The following is a 16,074-nucleotide window of genomic DNA, read 5'->3' on the forward strand; positions in this document are numbered from 1 at the left end:
GATGAATGGAGCGTTGAGTTCATTCTATTTAATTAATGTACAAAATGTGTTTGTTTATAGTAATAAATATGTTCTCTAACGCTGGGGGTGTCCTGCAGCCTCTCTGCTGGAAGTGGGGCTCTGCGGAGCATCCCGGAGGGATGTGCCAGTGGAAAAGGCTGCAGGCAGGGAGGATCTTGCTGTGCTATCGCCTGCTCCTTTCCCAGCTGCCCCCAGCTGGAGTTGGGGGTTGTTTCCTCCCCTGGCCCAAGCGAGGGGCTTTTCCCTGCTCCACATGGGCTGGCACATCCACCTCCTGCATCCACCTCCTGCATCCACCTCTCCATCCACCCGCGGTGCCTCTGGAGCTCATCCCGGCTTTGCTGCTCCTGGAGGGGCCTTTGGGACCCGTCCTGCTGCCACATCACTGCGCTGTGGGGCGAGGGCTACTCCCCTTCCTCTTCCTCCTCTCTGCTGCCCTGCGGTGGGGCTGAGCTGCGCTGGACCCATGGGTGCCTGCAGTGGAGGGAAGGGAAGCGTTACCCTTGCCCTGAGCGTTGCTGCATGGAGGATACAGCTGGAAGGCAGAAAGCGGCTGTTACTTGTCTCCATCATCTTTGGGTTTGTGACTTAATCCCCCAGCCTTGAGGAACGGGCTGGGGGGGCCTCATATCCCAGCCCATTGCTTAAACCCCCCTCCCACAACTCACATCCCATCACTGCCTAAACCCCCATCCCAAAACTCACATCCCATCACTGCCTAAACCCCCATCCCAAAACTCACATCCCATCACTGCCTAAACCCCCATCCCAAAACTCACATCCCATCACTGCCTAAACCCCCATCCCAAAACTCCCATCCCAAGAACTCTCACCCCATCACTGCCTACACCCCCATCACAAACTAACCCCTCAGCTAAAGCTGCTGCCTGCAGTTTAAACCCCAGGAAGCAGAGATGAAGGAGCCAGGGGAGGGGGCAGCCCCAGGACACTCCCTTTTCCATCCTCCCATCCCAAAGCCCTTTTCCTTCCATCCCTCATCCCTTTGCCCCCGCTCCGCTGGACGGTACCAGCGCAGCTTTGGGGCTCACCTCTGGGGGGGCTCACCTCTGGGGGGGCTCCTCGGTGCCCTTGGCCGTGCCCAGCGCAGCCACCAGCTCACCCCTCCTGGCCAGCGCCGCTCGCAGCCGCTCCCGCAGCTCCCGGATGCTCTGCTCCAGCTCCCGCAGCTCCCGCTCCAGGGGCCCATTCCCGGGGGGCTCCTCGGGGGGGGCTTCGCTGTCCAGCTGGAAGCGCACCCGCCGCATGCGCCACGGCCTCCTTGGGGGGGGGGTGCCCATGGGGAGGGATAGAAGCATAAAATGAAGCGGGGTGGAAGAGAGCTTTAGGATCCAGGGATCCCAGCCTGGATTGGGTTGGAAGGGACCTTAAAGCAGGGACCCCTTCCACTGGAGCAGCTGCTCCAAGCCCCTGTGTCCAACCTGGCCTTGAGCACTGCCAGGGATGGGGCAGCCACAGCTTCTCTGGGCACCCTGTGCCAGCGCCTCAGCACCCATTTAAATGAGGAATTGTTCCTGTATCCAATCCCAATCTAAAGGAGGAGCGGGGCAGCACCCACTGCAGCCCTACCTCTGCTCCAAGCTCAGCTTCCGGCTCTCCTGCTCCTCTGTGTTCAGAGCCCGGTGGATTTTCTGTGGGGAACAAAGGATGCGTGAGGCAGGGAGCAGAGCAGGGATGGGCAAGGGAAGGGGGAGCAGCAGCACCTGGCTCGTGTGCAGCCAGTAACTGAACTTCTTCTTGCGCTTGATGCGGGGCAGGATGAGGCGGTAGAAGACGTGTTCAGCCAGGGAGGTGAGCAGCGAGGTGCTGAGCCCGATGCAGAGCAGCACGAAGAGCCCTGAGAAGTGGTAGATCCCCATCTGCAGGGTCTATGGGGGTAACAAAGGGTGTTGGGGTGAGCAGGGATCACACCCCCAGAACCAACCCCCCCCGTGAGCCCAGCACCTCGGTGACGGCAAGGACGCGCTTCCCGCACGGCACCATCTTGTACCACTTGTCATGGAGCAGGTCGATGAACCCGGAGGACTTGTACCAGCTGATGAGCTTGGAGATGTTGGAGGTGAGCGGTGAGTTCTGAGGGAGGCCGATGCCATAGCCTGGCCCCGGGGACAGAGTGATGGGGAGACATGGAGCGGGGCAGCAGCCCCACGACACAGCCCCATGGGAGCCACAGGCAGAGCACAGACACACACAGACTCATACAGACACACAGAGATTCATACAGACACATACAAACACATACAGACACATACACACAAACACACACAGACACATACAGACACATGCACACAAACACATACAGACTCATGCAGACACATACAAACACATACAGACACATACAGACACATACAGACACATACAAACACATACAGACACATACAGACACATACAGACATATACGGACACATACAGACACATACAAACACATACAGACACATACAGACACATACACACAAACACACACAGACACACAAACACACACAGACACATACAGACACATGCACACAAACACATACAGACTCATGCAGACACATACAAACACATACAGACACAGACTCATACAGACACATACAAACACATACAGACCCATACAGACACATACAGACACATACGGACACATACAGACACATACAAACACATACAGACACATACAGACACATACACACACATACAGACACATACAGACTCATACAGACACATACAGACACATACACACACATACAGACACATACAGACACATACAGACACATACAGAGTCCTGTGCCCTCCCCAGCAGCTCCATTTCCCCCCCAGACCTTCAATGGCGAAGGGCTTCCCCACGGTGAGCAGTTTGCAGTCAGAGTCAATGGAGACCTCATAGTCCAGCAGCGACTTGTCCATGATGAAGGCGTTGAGCTTGGGGGGCTCCGTCCTGTACCAGCACAGGGGCACCCTCAGCGATGGGGCTGCCCTGGGGATGAAGGGATGGGGGGGGACACCCCCTGGAAACCCCATCCTGGCCCCTCACTTGAGCATGGTGATGCCGGCAGGGGTGTTGGGGACGTTGTGGCGCCGCATGTGCTCGTGCATCTCGGGGAAGCTCTTCTTGATGTACTCCTCGGCGCTGCTCTCCCACACGGTGCCGAAGCAGAAGCCCTGCGAGGGGTGATGCAGCTGGAAGGAGGCACCAGAGCATCAGTCGGGAACAGCCCCGGCTCCCTCAGGATGCATCCCCAGCCCTGAGCAGGACCCGGCCTGCGGGGACCTTTAACGCGCATCCCATGGGGAAGGTGCAGCGAGGACAGATCCCCCTTCCCTGTGCCCCATCCGAAGCAGCCCAGCCCCTCTCCCACCTTTGGGTCGTGGATGCCCGAGAGCTCCTCGAAGGTCTTGTCCCCCACCATGACGGCCGCCAGGTTGGCCGTGTAGCTGGAGAGCACCAGGAGGCAGAAGATGGCCCAGAGGTTCATGAGGAAGCGGCCGGTGCAGCACTTGGGCGTCTTGCTGGACACGGTGCGCCCAAAGAGGATGGCGTAGCAGAGGTTGAGGGCTGAGGAGTAGGAGAAGATCTTCATGCGGTTGCGGCCGAGTGGGGTCATGCCATAGGGGCTCTTCCACTCATACAGGGTGAGGAAGAGGGCCGTCATGTGCAGGGCCACGAAGATGCCCACCCACATGGTCCAATGCAAGGGCCACATGAAGGCCCCGATGGGCGACGCCGTGTCCTTGGTCCTCACCAGGATGCCCAGGCTGGTGGAGAAGAAGGGGCTGGTGAAGTCGATGACTTTGCTCCGCGCCGAGTTGATGCTGAAGGAGGTGACGGCCATGTGGGCCGTGCCGCTGAGCAGGTCCCCCACCAGCCCCGTCCAGCGCCCGTTCTTCCAGGCCCCGTACTTCCCATCGCCCACAATGTAGAGCTCAAAGGCAAAGCTCATGTCCTCTGCCAGCTTCTCCAGCAGGTCGATGCAGTACCCGTAGCAGCACTTCTTGTATGCCCGCGGCACTGAGCCATTGCCGGCACCCAGCTCCTCAAAGAGAGCATCCAGCACAGCCGAGTCGTTGGTGCCGGGGTCCAGGCAGAGCTGCCCAACGGGGCAGCTCTCGTCCTCGTCCACCTCCCTGGTGAAGACGAACGGATGCTCCACCAGCGTCACCACGCGCAGCCGCCGCCGGGTGCCCGCGGCCGCCTCGCCGGGGCCGTGGCGCTGGCTCTGCCGCGCTCCCTCCTCCAGCTCCAGCCTCCCGCGATGCCAGGACCCCACCGTCCCCCAGGCCGGGGCTCCCCGCGGGTCCCGCTGCAGGCGCCACACGTGGAAGTGCTGCTCCGGCCGCACCAGCCTCGCGCTCTGCACCCGCACCAGCCCCGTGCGCCCGTGGAAGGAGGCGTTGGACAGGAACCTGGAGGGGAAGGGGATGGGGGGGTCACAGGAGCTGGGAGCGATGAGCCCCATTCAGGCACCGGCAGGACCGGGTGTTCTTGATGGTAATGGAGCAACCGTGCTTGGGAAGCATTAAGGGAGATGGGAAGTGATGCATTCCCCTCCTGTGCAGCCAGCACACAGTGTGTCCTGCAGGGTGCTGAGCCCCACCAGGGACCACAGAGGGCTCTGCACACCCCAGCTCACCCTCACCCCCCCTCCCAGGCACCCCGATGTGATGGAGCCAGGGAAAGGGGCACCCCCAGCACCTCCCTTACCGGGACAGGATGAGCCCTGGGGCCTCGCCGCCCGCCGGGCTCTGGTTGCTGCAGTTCCCTGTGGTGTGCAGCGCAGCGGGGCCGGGCCGTGTGCGGGATGCGGTGCCGATGGCGCGGGCCACCAGCTCCACCATGTCCTGGATGAAGAGCTCCAGCGGCGGCGGGTTGAGCTCCCCATACGCCAGCAGCCCCAAGGGCAGCCCCTCGGTCTGCAGCTCGCTGGTGCTGAGCGGGGACCCCAGCACCCAGTGCAGCTCCTGCGGCAGCAGCCCCGACTCCTCGGCCATGCGGAAGATGAGCCGGGCGTGCTGCAGGTCGCAGCCGAGCACCAGCACCGGGCTGGAGAGGGCCCTGAAGTGCTCCCGGTGCTGCTGGAGGTAGCGGGAGGCCCTGGGCTCATCCAGGTAACCAAGGTCCAGGATGGTGCGGAGCAAGAGCTGGGAGCGACGGGCCCAGAGGCTGAGGAAGCCGGAGACGTCCCAGGGGTGGCAGAGCACCAGGTTAGTCTCGTGCCAGTCGTTGGCCTGCAGGATGCTCACCACCACGTCCACCAGCGTCTCCAGCGAGCTCTGCCGGTCCACGTGGAAGTGGAAGGGGCTCTGCCGACACAGGGGGGTTGTGGCTGTGCCCCTGCCTGGCTCCTGCCCACGGGAAGAGCCCAGAGGCAGCACCAAGCACGGTCCCTCCCACCCTGGAGCCTCCCTATGGTCCCTGCCCACGCTCTGCCCATTCCTTACCCTGTTCAGCACAGGGGACTGAGGGGACCCAGCACCAGGCACATCCCTGGAGCACTTCTGGGGTCGGGACTGGGGCTTGGGGGATGCAGGGCTGCTGGAGGAGCCAGGGAAGTTGCCTTGGGCTGAGAGCTGGGATAGGGCTGGGATAGAGTCGGGCAGGGGGCCATGAGAGATGAGATGGGGGCTGGGATAGAGCCAGGATAGAGCTGGGGTGGAGGCTGGGATAAAGCCAGGATGGGGCTGGAACGGGAAGCAGGAGGGGGGCTGGGATATTGCTGCGATGGGGGACAGGATGAAGCCAGGAGGGGACCCGGAATGAGGCTGGGATAGACAAAGGATGGGTGCTCAGGATAGAGCTGGGACGAAGACGGGAATAGAGGTGGGATAGGGCTGAGATGGAAGCCGGGATGGAGCCAGGACAGAGTTGGGATGGAGCCGGGGACGCAGCAAGTGCGGGGCTGGAGCTGGAATCAGGATCGGAGCCGCTTTGCGACCCGAGAGCTTGGATGGAGCCGGGATGGGCGCTGAGCCAGGAGCCGGGCCGGGGACAGCTCCCGGTGCCGCCGGTGTCCCCGGTGCCGGGTGCGGGTCCTACCTGCGCTCGGACGGGCAGGAGCCCGCGGGTGTCCGGGAGGCTGAGGACGGGGACCTGCAGCGCAGCGGAGAGGAAGTCGAGCAGGAGCAGCTCCCTCCGGGACCGGGGCAGCGCCAGGACAGCGGCCACGCCGCGCCCGGACAGAGCCCCGCAGAGCCACCGGAGCAGCGAGCGCGGGTCCGGGGCGGCCGGGCCGCCCGACACCACCTCCAGGCTGAGGTTCGAGGGCAGCGGCGGCGCCTGGGGGCTGACCCCGGCCCCGCTACCGGTACCGGCGGCTCTGGCGAGCGCCGCGCGGAGCCGCGCCCGGCGGGGGGCCCCGGGCGGCAGCAGCGCCCCGAGGCGCACGGCGGGGCCGGGGGGGGCCGGGACGCGGCAGGGCTGCGGGTGCCCCCCCGCCGCCCCCAGCGCCGCCAGCAGCCACAGCGCCCGCAGCCCTGCCATGAGCCCGACGCTACCGGCCCCGCCGCGCTGCGCCCCGACGGGGCGGGCGGGGGGCGGGCGCGGGGAGGGGCCGGGGTTGGACGGGGGGGGGGGGGGGGTGGCTACGGTCCCGTCCCGCAGCCCCCAGCACATGGTAAGGGCAGGGGCTGGAACCCCCCCCATCCCTCCGCAGCCTCAGACCCGGGGGTCCCCGGGGGATGGGGGGGGAACAGGGCTTCGGAGCCTTCCTCCTCTCCAGGGGTCCCCCTCCTCATCACCCCCCGGGGAAACTGAGGCCCGGCCCCAGGAGCGCAGACACCAGGTACCAGGAGGCAGGGACACGCTGCGAAATCCGTATGGAAAAGCAAGGGAGGGATGGAGCCAGGTCCCAGCTGGCAACAAGTATCGATCACTGGGGTGATCCAATGAGTCACTGCGAATGAATTGCCCCTGCAGAGATGGGCAGGAGGGGGGCAGAGCTAATCCTGCCAGGGGGTGCTGGTCCCTCCTGGATAAAGATCTCCATTGTGGGACCCCCCGCAGCTCCTTCCCACAGGATAAAGCTCAGGTGGCTGAGTGCTGGGGAGGAGGGAGCAGGCTCTGGGTATGAAACTGACCCCCCAAACCCAGCTTCTGCCTGGGTGCAGCACAGGAGGGGGCTCATAGGGAGCCCCAATCAGCACTAAAACCTCACTGCTGGGGGATTTCAACCTCTCCTTATGGGGGGGGGGGGGGGTACACAGACACACTCCCAGCTCCCTGCTGCAGCCACTGGACATGGATCCAAACTGGCAGGAGCAAAGTGAGAGCAAACAGGAGCAAAACGGTGCTTATTAAGCTAAAAGCATTATCTAAGGCACTGTCAGGAGCCAGGGCCCTGCTCCATCCCCGCAGGAAAACAAAGGGACCCAGGAACTGAGGACGGAGCAGCGCTGCTTCCCTCCAATGGGAATTGCCTTCCCTAGGGCCAGAGCTGCTGCGAGGTTACCGAGCCCCGGTGCCAGCAGCAGGGAGTTGAACAGAGAAACCCGAGGCACCTTTCACTATAAAAACCAAATCTTTTATGTAAAAAATAAACCTAACCAGAACCCACCCTCACCCCCCCGCCATGCTCATGACGATACAAAAGGCCGAGTCCCCCACCAGAACACCCCAAAACCAAAGTAGCTGGATCCAAATATATATAAATCATCACGAGATTGGAAATAGCACCCGGGAGTCAGCCCCGTGGCCCAAAACCACCCCCTGCACCCTGGGGCAGAGTCCTGGTCCCCCTGTCCTGTCCCCCCCACCTCCAGGAGCAGGAGCTGCTCAGGACCCACTGTCATGAGTGTGGAACAAGCCCCAGTGGGTCCCAGCTGTGAGGGGTGCAGCGATGCCGAGCAGCATTCCCAAGGGTGGGATGGGTGGAAGGGGTCTCCAAACTCCAATCTCAAACCCCTATTTAGGAGAAAGCCCACGCTTCCGTCTGCACCGCAGGGTCAAGTAACAAAAAGAACAGGAAAGGGCCAGGGAAGAGACAGGGAAAGAGCAGGAGCTGCATCCTGAGCCCCACTTTGGAGCCGGTGCTGCTCCTCCCGCAACCGGATGCTCTGAGTCTGCCCCCAGCAGTGAATCGGGCTGACAACGGTCCCCGAGTTACCCCCACAGCCCCAGGCCCATGGCACCGGGGGGGGGGCTGCCAGGCCCAGCTCCATAGGCGTGTGCCGGAGCCCCCGGGCAGGGAGAGGCGGGGGGGGGGGCGAGGGCAGCGGCTGCCGCTTCATTTGGTGGGTTTGGTGATGATGCGGGCGGAGAAGTCGAAGAGGTTCTTGTTGATCTTGCGGAGGGTGCTCACCTCCTCCTCCAGCTCACTCACCTGGATCGTCAGGTGCTCCTGGTCTCCCACCAGGTTCTGCGGCAGGGAAACAGGGAAGCATCAGGCACCCGGCTCTGGCTCCTGGCAAGTGGATGCTGCCCACCCCCAACCCCTCTTCCATCTACTCCCTCCTGCTGCCCCCAGGGAATTCCAGGGCTTGTTCCTCCCGTCCCCAACCTGCACAAGGCCCCAAGAGCCGGTTCTGCTGCAGAGGCATGCACCCGAAGGACACCACTTCCCCATCTCGGAGCAGCTCTCACCTTTTCCCTTGTGGAGTACATCTGTGAGTACATTTTCCTGGCCTTCTCCAGGTAGCTTTCTCCAGATTCCTGCAGGGACCAAACAGGAGGGACTGAGACAGACGACCCAGGTCCTTTCCCAGTGCTCCCAGGCAGGGTTTCCTGCTGGAGCAGCCAAAGAACACCCCCAGCCCCATGGGACAAAGCACAAACAGAGCAGGGTACAGCCAAGCCTGCACCCAACACAGAGCTCATCCATCAGCCGGGGCAGGACTGCCACTCACCCGGGGACAGACACCAACAGGCACCTGGTGAGCACCAACAGTGCAGCACCACAATGCCTGGGGCTGGTGGGACAGCAGAGCCAGCACGGGCTGCGGCACAAGGCTGGCAGGACAAATGACTGCAGCAGCCAGGAGGGCGAGTGGAGCACAGGGAAGATGGGGAGGAACAGGAGAAGGGAGCGTGCAGGCTCAGCTCCTCTGCTCGCAGGAACAGTGCTTGGGGGACGTTTGGCAATGTGGGGGAGATCAGAACAGGCGGTGGAGCTGCTGTGGACCCGCACAGAGGGAGTTTGCCCCCTTGCCCTCATGCCAGTACCTGCTGGTGGAGGCCCAGGCGCAGCGTCAGCCCCTCGCTGCCCTGCTCGTCGCTGCTCTCGGTGCCGTGCAGGTGTTTGCTGAACTTGGGCAGGGGTGTGCTGGGCTTCCCGTCGGGGTTGAGCATGTTGGCAGGGGCCAGCACGATGAAGGCGTTCGTAACCGCACCTGTGGTGGGACGAGAGGAAGGGATGGCTCAGGCTTCCCCCGCTGGGTTTGCCTCTTGCCCGGTGCCCCGAGAGCAGAGAATGACCCGTGCCAGGGTCCCACCGGGAAGAGGCAAAGCCCCTCAGGCTGCTGCAGCTCTGGAGGCCCCGTCCGTCCATCCCCTGCAGAAGCAGCCAGCCATCAGCACTGCTGCTCTCCCGCCTGGCTCCTGCAGTGATCCATCACACACTGTCCTTTGGCAGAGCTAATGAGCATCGTCATTACAGCCCTGACCCACACAGGCTCCTGCTCCCTGGCAGCAGCCCCAATTCTGCTGGAGGACTCCCACCACTGCCCCCCATAACCAAACCCTGGCTGGGTCAGACGCAGCAACAGCCCCACTCTGGTGTGCAAGCAGAGGGGTCACAACTACAGCCCTGCCCATCCATCTGCCCCTGGCTGCACTCAACAGCGTGAAGGGAAAGGTTAAAAGGATCCAGATGCACCTAAGAGGGGGCAGGTGCCTGCCCAGTGTCCCAGCTGGAGGCAGTGGGAATGGTGCAGGATAAGAGAGGAGCCAGAGGAGGCTTGGAGCTGCCTGATGCTTTCAGTCTCTGCAGAGGAGATGGACCAAAGCACCTCTGACGCAGACAATGGCTCCCTCTCCATCATCTCCCCAGTGGCTAAACCAGAGCCTGTCTCTCCCTGAATCCCACTGGAAAACCAAAGGCTCTGCCAGCACTCCCAGCCTGGCCCTGAAGCTGCTCTTTGCCAACACTTTGCTGTAACAAACCTGGTTTGCTCCCTGCCCAAAGACAATTGCTGGTTCTTCACACGTAGCCAGCAGTGAGCTACCACTGGCAGCACAATGTGAAAGGAAGGGACAGGACAGGCAGAGAGCAGGACCCTCACCCCCAGTGCAAACATGAGTCCCATACAAGCACCCCTTGACCAGTGCACCAGCTGCCAATGGGGACTGGGCTCAACAGGGAGGACACAAATAACCCATCTTCCAACTGGTACCCCTGGGACAGGAGGGATCTGCTGGAGCATCCCTGGGGCAGGGGAAGCACAAAGGAGCTTGGGGATGGTCCATGCCACACGGTGTTTGCAGAGGGAAGGATGGAGCTGGTGCAAGAGGAGGGACCCAGGGCCTGGCTGGTTTGGGCCAGTGCTGGGAATGGAACCAGCCACACTGGTGACTGGGAGCAGCCCTGCCTTGCCCAGCACAGAGCAGAAGCCCAGTTCCTCTGAGCCCATCTGCCTGCCCATGCCCTGCCTCCCCCATCAAGGACAAGCAAACCTTGCAGGAAAAGCTCCCTGCATGTCTCCTGCTGCAGTCATACTCCTCAAGCCCTGAGCTCCAACCCCTCTGATCCATCTGCAGCACCATCCAGGGGAGGGCAGTGCTTCCTGCACACACCAGGCTGGAGGCTGCAGGAGCAGCAGTATCAGCATTGTCTTGGGGAGGGAAGGGCTCAGGGAATGCACTAAGGAGGCAGCAGGGAAGAGCTTGTGCCCATCTCCACTCCCCTGCAGCCTCAGGGGGGTTTAATGCCTGCTGACTCCCACAGCTCACATCCTGTTGGCTTTCCCCCATGCAGTGCCAGTGAAGCAAGGCTGGATGGGCGCTGCAGTAGGTCCCCATTAGAAACAGCCCTTGGCAGCAGAAGGCAAGGAGGCAGCCTGGCTTCCAGCACCCGGCAGCAGCTTGCCCACCTCTGTCCAGAGGAACAGGGTCCCACTGCCACCACTGTCACCTTCTGGGAGGGCTGAGGCGGTGCCCAGAGAGCAATGTGCCAGCCTCACCAGAAAGAGCAGTGTAAAGGGACTGCAGAGCCCATGAGAAATACTCTGTTAGCAGCGGAAGGGCTAAATCCTAACTCATCCACTGCTCCAAGGCACCTAATTGCTAATCTGAGCTTGCAAAGGTTTGTTTGGGTGGTTTATTGGAGCCATTGCCCTGCAACCCCAGACAACAGCTTATATCAGATTCACTCCATGCCTCATGAGCTCATGGGTGCTCCTGGCTGGGGTCACAGAGACCTTTTCTTCTCCAGACACATTCCACCCCTTCGCAGCCTCCCCAGGCCTTTGGGTGCGTGTGGGGCAACCGCTCCCTTTGGAAAACAAGGAGGAAGGTCCTGGGTGTCCTCAGTGACAGGGTGAAACCTATGACTCACTCCCTGACAGTGCACAGCGGGGCTGTCAACAGACATGGGCAAGGTCAAGCATTGCTCCAGACAGCTGAGGCGTCCCTCTGCTTCCTCTGCCCTTCCTGGAGGTGTGCAGTAATGCCTCCAGTGCCCAGGGCGGTGTGAGAGCAGCAGCAATGAGGCAGCAGTGGCTGACAGGGAAGGATCCTGGTTGATAAGGGCATGCCTACCTTTGTGATTCATCGTCTTGAGGCACTGCTTGCTCTGGATGTCCCACAGCCGGACTGTTTCATCGTGCGAGCCCGAAAGCAGGAGGCTGCCATCCGTGGACACTGACAGGCACGTCACCTGGCTCCTGGAATGGGGAACAGGAGGTTTCCAGTCAGGATGAGCCATGGACCGCCCAGAAACTGGTGAGGTGGGCAGACAGGAGGTGCTTGGCAAGTAGGGCTGGTCCCTCACCTGTGCCCTTTGAAGACCTTGCCGTTCTCCCGCTCCGTCTGGAAGGTCCGGTCTCTCTGGACCGGCTGCAGGAATGAAGGAAGAAGGAAAGGGAGAGAAGAGGTTAAATTCGGGAAGCCAACAGGCTCCTCTCTGCGTCTGGAGGGGGCAGAGGACATAGAGGGGAAGCCAGGCCCTGCAGAGGGAGGGGACAGTGGCTCAGGGTGAGGAGAGCAGCACTGAGCACTCACCCAGGCACAGAGGTCAACCTGGAAGATGGATCCGTCCATGCCACCGCAGAACATGTGGTACTCGGAGAGATCAAGAGTCACAGCCATGATGCCCACGTCGAAGAGCACAGAAAGCAGGAGCTCCCCAGAGGAGACTTCCCAGAGCTGGAGCGAGAGGGTACAGGAGAATTAGGGACTTAAGCACAGGAAGAACAACCTGCCACCCAGCAACAGCACGTACAGCATCCCCTCCTTGCTGTGCCTGAGGGAAACAGAGCCCAGGGCACAACCCAGGACCAGGCTCCTTGTTACCACGAGCCAAGTGTCCCAGGCAGCTCCAAACCCATCCTGTGCCCATCCTGCCCCCCAGGGCAGAGCCCTCCTGCAGGGCAGGAGGAGCGAGCTCCAGGCTGCTCTGCTCCTTCCCCATCCAGACTAAAGGACACCAGTGAGGGAATGAGGGGAGCTGGGCCCAAGGTTCCCTGGGAGAAGAGGGACTGCAAAGGCCCAGCTCGAGGGCAGGTGCAGAGGAACTGCTGGTGTCTGGAGAGGCAAAGCCCTTTCGGTCTGGCAGCTCTGAGTCATCCCAGAGACAGCCAAGAAATTCAGCTACTGCAAGCCTGCAGAAACTGCTTGAACCCTGTGGGGCCCATGGGCCTCTGCTGGGTGGGACAGAGCTGAGCCTTACCTTCGCTGTCTGGTCCAGGGAGGCTGTGGCAGCTCGTGCCAAGGGCCCTCCAAAGCCACAGCACAAGTCTGTGATGGGGAGGCTGTGTCGGGACCACACGTGGCGTGGGTCAGGGATCTGGGAGGGCTCTGCCTGCAGGACGCTGTGGGGAGAACAGAGAGGCTTTACCAACAGCTCAGCACAGGGGCTTCCAGCTGACTCCATCTCCAGGAAGCAGTGGCTGATCTCTTCTTCATCCATTCCTCACCCAGATGCTCTCTGTCCCCCAGATGAATGAGTTTGGATGAGTTAAGACCTCCTCACAGGGCACCGTTACCTGTAAAGGTTCCACACCAGGGCCAAACAGTCCTTAGCCCCTGAGAGAAAGTGGCTGCTGTCGTCTGTAAAGCAGAGGCATGTGAGGTCCTGGTAGTGTCGGTTCAGGATGGCCAGGAGGTTCCCGTTGGAGACCTACGGCAAAGGAAAGGGCAGGAGACCATCAACGAAGGAGCACTTGAGGCACATGGAATAACGGGTGCAGCTTCATCAGAACCCGGTGTAACCCCCATGTAATGCCACCGGTGACCAGAGCCCAGCTCACCAGTCCCACACACAGCGAGCTAAAGCAGTGCTAAAGGATAACTCGGGGTTGAGCTTCGAGGGAGCAACCTCAGCAGCTTGGGAAGAACAGGCCCCAAAGAACAGACCTCAACCTCACCCACCAGTTTCTTGCCCCCTGCCCCATGAGCTGCACACCCACGGAAGCTGCAATGTCCAAGGCCCAGCAAAGCCCCACTGCAGGGCCCAGACCGTGTGGACTCACTGAGCCCACAGGGGCAGCTGTGGAGCGGTCAGGATGTGACCCCCATCCCTCCTCCCCATGCCCCATGCCAGCCCCTCACCTCCCACAGGTAGATGCTCTCGGCAACCCCGACCAAGATGTAGAGGCCGTTGGGAGAGGCCGTCAGGCAGGTCACCGGCCCGGGGCAGATGATCTTCTGCTGCAGCTGGTCCTGGGGGCACAAAGAACACAGCGGCCACTCAGCATGGGGGGGCAGGATAAGGGGTCTCCATGTGGAGAGACGTGGGTCTCCAGCAAGGGGGTACCGGGGTGGGGAGAGCCTGACCATGCAGACCACGGCTCTCTATGGGGAAAGAGCGTGCAGGGGGTAGAGGGACCCCCCACCACACACATGGGGGTGTCCAGGAAGTTGGTGCCGCGGGGGCCGGGACTGACCATGGGGACCACGGCTCTCTATGGGCAAAGGGAGGGGGGAAGGAAGGCCCCGCAAGCACAGCCAAGGGGAGGGCTCTCAGGGGAGGGGATCCCCGGTGTCCCCCCCCGGCCGCGGTGCGGTGGTCGCTGCCGGGCCGGGGCCTGCCGGTACCTTCCTCTGCAGCTCCCAGACGTTGATGTAGCTCTTGCCGAGCTGCGCTCCCAGCAGGTGCTCGCCGCCCAGCAGCGCCAGCGCCCGGGGCCCGCTGTTACCGCCGCGGTACCCGGGCAGCGCCGAGCCCGAGTGCAGCTCCCAGGCCGAGCAGTTGCACAGCGGCCCCGCCGCGTCCGTCACCAGCGCCACCTCCATGGGCGCCGCCATCTTCGCGGTCCGCCAGGGACAGAGAGAGCGCGGCGGACGCCTAGAGCGCCGCCCCGCCTGCCGCCCTCCGCCAATCAACTGCGGCTGCGGCGGGCGGGGCGCGCCCTGGCGCCCCATAGAGACACCCGAGAGGGACAGTCCGATAGGGAGACCCGGAGCCCTATGGGCACCCCATGGGGACCCCGTGACACTCTGTAGGTATTCCATAGGGATCCCATAGACACCCCAAGCCCTATGGAAACCCTGTGTGGACTTCATGGACACCCCACAGCCCTATGGACATGCTGTAAAGGATCCCATAACCCTATAGGCACCCCATAGGGACCCCATGGACACCCTATGGGCACCCCATGAGGACACCGTGATGCTCTATGTATTCCACAGGGACCCCATGGGCACCCCCAAGCCCTATGGACACCCTGTAAAGGACCCTATAACTCTATGGGCACCTCATGAGGACCCCATAGTCCCATGCCCATCCCACAGGGACCCTCTAGGGACTTCACAGGGACCCCATAGCCACTTCCCAGTCCTATGGCCACCCTATGGCTCCATGAGCACCCCTATAGGGCAGTGGGGGGGGTACCCCCAGGACACAACCCCCAACACACCACACTTTATAGATTTAATATTTTTTCCTTTTTTTTTTTTAATATTTCATCAACTTTACAGGGTTACAATTGTCTTAAATATTCTGACGTTTAAATACAATCTGTATAATAATGTTATTATAAAATGTAAACTTTCAGTGGTTTTTCTTTTATTTTCTCTTTTTTTAAATCTTTTTTTTGTTTTTTTTTTCTTTGCTTTTTTATTTTTTTTAATTTTATTTTTTTATTATTTTTTTTTATTAATTAAATCATCAAAAGTTTCAATACCTGAATGGTTGCAAAACTGAAATCGTTCACCGGGGCCTGGGTGCGCCCGAGGCCGCCGCTCACAGAGGTAGAATGTGGTTTTTTATTCCTATTTTTTTGTCTCTTTTTTTGTCTTTTTGGGTTTTTTTGTTTTTTTTTCAGTTTTTTCACTGTTTTTCATTCTTCTGTCTATTTTTACCTGAGTTAAGATGCGCTCGCTGGGTCAATGCGGCTGCAGCTGGGTCCGTTCCTTTTGAGTTTTGCTTTTCCAAACCCCAGAGAAACTGATTTAGGCTTCTTTTTATTATTATTATTATTCTCTTTTTAAACTGATATGTAAAAAAAAAACCTAAAAAATCCAGTGGGAGGTAATATATTCTCCAAAAAAGAAAAAAGCCCAAAAAACAAAGGGAGGGAAAAGAGGGGGGGTGTGAAAATCATGAAAAATAAAGAAACCAACCCAAAATGGTGACTGTACAAAGGAAAAAGTCACTGAAGAGAATCTAAAGCCCACAATGGGCATAAGAACAACCCCCCCAAGCCCCCCCCTTTGGGACATCTCCTTGTGGAGAGCTGGATCTGACAGCGGGAGGAGGTGGATGGACCCCTCCCCTGCATCATCTCCCTCCCCTCCATAAGGGATGGGGTTCATGGAGCCACTAAAGGGGCACTTCCAGCTGTGGGAAGAGGCTAAAACCAGGCTGGAAAAGCCCCAAATCCCCTGAGATCACCTCTTCCCCAAGGGAAAAGAAAAGAAAAGGGGGGGTCCAAGAGCAATAGACACCCCCCCCCCCACCAGGCACCTGGAGAAGG

The 16,074-nt window shown here is 60.5% G+C and overlaps 2 protein-coding genes across 2 annotated transcripts; both read right to left on the bottom strand.

The window, feature by feature from the left end:
• Positions 1-13: 13 nt before the first annotated feature.
• On the bottom strand, positions 14-6,490 carry GRIN3B (glutamate ionotropic receptor NMDA type subunit 3B). Its single transcript, XM_034070707.1, has 10 exons — positions 6,047-6,490; positions 4,715-5,313; positions 3,372-4,416; positions 3,047-3,192; positions 2,835-2,950; positions 1,984-2,135; positions 1,743-1,907; positions 1,609-1,670; positions 1,087-1,299; positions 14-495 (listed from the first exon to the last, which is right to left on the bottom strand). The coding sequence occupies exons 1-10, from the start codon at positions 6,488-6,490 to the stop codon at positions 426-428; spliced, it is 3,012 nt and encodes a 1,003-aa protein (XP_033926598.1). The 3' UTR covers positions 14-425.
• Positions 6,491-7,581: 1,091 nt separating this feature from the next.
• Positions 7,582-14,421, bottom strand: WDR18 (WD repeat domain 18). The gene is made up of 10 exons (XM_034070750.1): positions 14,195-14,421; positions 13,709-13,819; positions 13,144-13,277; positions 12,828-12,969; positions 12,161-12,304; positions 11,931-11,995; positions 11,699-11,823; positions 9,167-9,333; positions 8,588-8,656; positions 7,582-8,363 (listed from the first exon to the last, which is right to left on the bottom strand). The coding sequence occupies exons 1-10, from the start codon at positions 14,402-14,404 to the stop codon at positions 8,232-8,234; spliced, it is 1,299 nt and encodes a 432-aa protein (XP_033926641.1). The 5' UTR covers positions 14,405-14,421; the 3' UTR covers positions 7,582-8,231.
• Between the last annotated feature and the right edge of the window lie 1,653 nt (positions 14,422-16,074).

The sequence above is a fragment of the Melopsittacus undulatus genome, chromosome 19 (genome assembly GCF_012275295.1).
Source record: "Melopsittacus undulatus isolate bMelUnd1 chromosome 19, bMelUnd1.mat.Z, whole genome shotgun sequence".
Taxonomy (NCBI): domain Eukaryota; kingdom Metazoa; phylum Chordata; class Aves; order Psittaciformes; family Psittaculidae; genus Melopsittacus; species Melopsittacus undulatus.